This window comes from Solanum pennellii, chromosome 2 (genome assembly GCF_001406875.1).
Source record: "Solanum pennellii chromosome 2, SPENNV200".
Classification (NCBI taxonomy): Eukaryota; Viridiplantae; Streptophyta; class Magnoliopsida; order Solanales; family Solanaceae; genus Solanum; species Solanum pennellii.
The window spans coordinates 36,433,894-36,437,988 of NC_028638.1; the positions used below are offsets into that span (position 1 = coordinate 36,433,894).

Here is a 4,095-nt window from a genome sequence, read left to right on the forward strand (position 1 = left end):
TTACTACAGAATCCTGCGATATTGGGCTGCTCACAATTAGTTTAGCATTTGGGCTATATATTTGTAAGATAGATACAAGTTGTCAACACATTGCTTCATACAACTCTACCACAACTATCAACTGTGTATTCCATTCACAACTATCATGCAACGAGCCATAGCAAGGAAAAAAAAGTAGCAGCACAATTCGTTGACTATCTGAATTTTTATCTTATTGGTAAACGTTCGATTTTTAATCTCCCATCTCAATAGCCAGCTTTTAGGGCCCTAATTGTATGTCATTCCAGATAACCAATGTTTAAATTAAAAACAAACAAAATTCAAAAAACGACATAAAAAATCTTATAAGTCTAACTTTACCCTGCCCTGCCCTGTCCTTGCTGAATTCATGTTTTTCTAGGAATCATGGCCTTCAACCAACTCAATCTTTTATCCATTTTCATTGTCACAAATGTTTCTCTCCAATTTTTGTGTTCAAACAAGTCCATAGCAGCATTATATAGCCTCCGATCAACTCCTGGTGTATCGTTTAGAGCCACAACACAGCTAGCTATGGAACACGGATTCTGATTCTGATCCATGTCACTGCTCTTTGATCGTTTTGGATTGTTAGGACCAACACTACTCCTCTTATTGGAACCGGATTTTGGTGGCTCTGTCAATTTACGTTTGTTTCGTTCACTAGGGTTGCTTCGAGGATCCATAGAAGAAACAGATAATTCCCCGGTTGCTTTTGGTCTCGTAAAAATATGACACAACTCCTTGTATATAGGGCAGCCATATTTTCTATATGGTGCTATCTCAGGATGTACCTGCAAGATACTATTTCATAAGACACTTAAATTGAGAACGGAGGGAATAAAAAAAGAAAGTCAAAACAAACCTCTATGTACTCAGCCCACACACTATCATCAACGACAACCATCTTTTTCCGACTATTCCAACCAAATCCACCGTGGTTTAAAGTGGCTTCACGATTCGATAACGTTTTCTCAATATAGTCAGATGTTTCTTCAGCTCTGCCTTATCAAAATCCCAACCGCTGCATCGATTTAAGTCCTTAACAACATTTTCCCATGCTTGATCATGAAAATTACTTGGCATTACATCCAGATGATATTTCATTTCCTCTACCAATGAACCAACAAACATTTTTTCTATTCGCGGAGGCCAATTAGGACTTGACCAGACATCTTCAGCAGGATCATGGACGCGACGATGAACCATCTACAAAAATTATAATACCAATTTTTAGTAATACAAGGATACATACACAGAGGCAGAGCCAGGATTAGGAGTTCAAGGGTTCTGTATTTTTTAATCCACAACTCTAGCCAGAAAAGCATATCCACATCCCCTTCCGTACCACTGAGTCATCAATCAATTTTGTTAGGGGTTTACAAATTAGTATACATATATAGTTTTATTTAATTTTCTATTGCAAATATAGGATATACAAAGAGGCTACTGGGTTTGTCCAAACCTACGAATCCCAACTTAGCTCTGCCTATATAAATATACTTATTTCTATGCATCAAACACGAGAAAATAAGTAAGAAATTTACATATATATTCAACATTTTCATCTGATAAAAATAATAAAATGGTGAGAAGAAAGGGAAAAATGACGAACCTTGATGAAATGAGAGGAGACGTGGCTCGTCAAAACCCTAGATTAAATTCACTGTGTTGTAACTAAGGTAGGAGTTTGTATTTACAACTTTTTAAATTAAACTTGGGCGCCACTTTTCCTTCTTAAATGGAGTATTAAGTAAACAAAATATTTACAACTCTCAAAAACATTTTCCTTGATCTACTTCCTTAAATAATTGACCATTTTGTTTAATATAAGGAAAATAGTTAAAAATATAAATATGTTAATAATTTCTCTTTTGTCAATAAGTTGGTAAAATGGTCATTATTGTTACTTCATGGTCAAAAACGTCATTTTTTCAAATAGATATATTATTTCATTTTTTATAATAATATTTTTTTATTAGTAAATATTTATCCTACTTCAATTCAAAAAGATTAAGAAATATAAATATAAATATTTCTATTACCACGAAAATCGCATTTAAGACATACTAAAAAAAATTAACAAACTAAAATCGAGATCGTTTGTTAGGTTGAACCTTCGATTTTCAACCTATTTTTTTTTATAGTGTGCCTTGATTTATTTATCATAAAAATGTTATGTTTAATTAAGATACAAGGTCTAGAGATTATCAAATCAATCGTGCATCTGAAATAGTCTTAATTAACCAAAATTGATCATGATCAACTCAAACTTTTAACAACATTAAAATTTCAACCAAAGGTCCAAAACACTAAAAGCCACGAGTTTCATACCAACCATCCAAAAGTCAAAATTTATTTTTTAGACCAAGTGAAATTGTCGATAGAAAAAATGTGAAATTGTCAAAATCCAAAACCAACCTCGTTTTATCCCAAAATATTGAGTTTGAGCAAACTTTTCAAATTTCAAGTTTCAAAACTAAAAATCTCCACTAAACCTCATCCGATCACCTTGAGAATTATGTCAAACATTCTCGTAAGTCATACACAATATAATGAAACTATGGAGTGGTTCAAACTGAAAAAAAAATAGATATAAAAAACAAAACGACCATGCTGTTTGTTACAAAAAGCTATGCCAGACACCTCAAAATTTTAAAATAAACACTTGCTAAAAAAATAAAAATATATTTTTGGCTTCTTAAAAGATAGTCCAAATATTAAATTTGTTATGTAGTCAAACACTTTTACAATATAAAATTAAGAGAGTATATATAACGTATGCATATATATGATATTTATTGGCAATAACAGTTTTGTTCTCATTAAACTATGATCGGTGCTGAGTTGAACTGAAATTAGTTTTGATAATTGAAAAACATCGACCAGAAAAAAAAAATCAAGTCATTAGCAAATCAATAAGGAAATGGCAGAGGAAAATGTTTTTTTAGTTCTTGAGTTGATTAGGTTTGAGTCTTTCGTTCTTGGAATATTGTAAGCTGCTTGTTTTTATATATACAAGTTGAGTAATAGGTGATCGAAGTACATGAGGTTTTTCGAGTTTACTTCCTAGACTAAGAGGAGTAATAGTCTTGAAAGGCAATCTCACAATCAGTTGATTATACGGGATCGCAAATGGTTGAATTGGATCGAATTTGAATGGATTGAACAAAAATAGTTTGAATTACAACTCACCCAAATAGAATATGGGCAAATATGGATTTGGTCAAATATGATTTGGGTAAAATGGTTCCTACCCATTTAAAAGAATGTGTTTTCACAAAAAAAAATTACTTCCTCCCTCGGGCACCCCGCCAACCCACTTTCCATCAACCGAAACCTAATTTTTGTGTGAAATTTAGGTATATAACATTTTATATAATAATAATCTCAAGTTATAGCATTAGAGTTTGACTTTGAATATTTAATATATCAAGTTATAACATCAATATATATATATAAATGGGGACCATAGACAAGGTGATGTGGCACCTCTCTATGGCCTCCATTCTTTTTTTCTTTTTTTTCTCTTTTTTGATATTTCCTCTTCTTTCTTTTCATTAAATAATTTGTTTATTAAAAAAAAAAATCAAGCATATTTATTATTGTAATTATATATAATGAGTTACAAAAAAAAAACCTCCATCTATTGATATTCTCACTTAAATAACATGTCTTTTCAATTTCCTTCTAACTATTTCTATGGCTTATCCAATCTATAAATACCTATCATCTATAGAGATATTGAATGTTCATTTTCATTTTTTCATTCTTTCTTTTTTGTAGTATAGGTTTTTTATTTTCTTTTCTTTGTCTTTTTATTCATCAATCATGTACATAATGAAAAGAAGACATAGAAAAGATGATGACACAATATGACCTTCACTTTGATGAAGATCATAGATATATTCTTCAAAAATTCATCACATTATTTGGTATAAGTTCAACAAAATGAAGAAGGAAGCATAATTATCTTGGAGATTCCGGAAGATAGAGTCATAGTAGTATAAAAGTTTGAATGATTTTCAAACATTTTGAAAATTCATTGTTGTATTATTTTGATTCCAATTAATATTA

At 31.0% G+C, this 4,095-nt stretch overlaps 1 protein-coding gene across 1 annotated transcript; it reads right to left on the minus strand.

The window, feature by feature from the left end:
- Positions 1-386: 386 nt before the first annotated feature.
- Positions 387-1,227, minus strand: LOC107009963. The gene is made up of 3 exons (XM_015209259.1): positions 1,098-1,227; positions 884-1,023; positions 387-812 (listed from the first exon to the last, which is right to left on the minus strand). The coding sequence occupies exons 1-3, from the start codon at positions 1,225-1,227 to the stop codon at positions 387-389; spliced, it is 696 nt and encodes a 231-aa protein (XP_015064745.1).
- Positions 1,228-4,095: the final 2,868 nt, after the last annotated feature.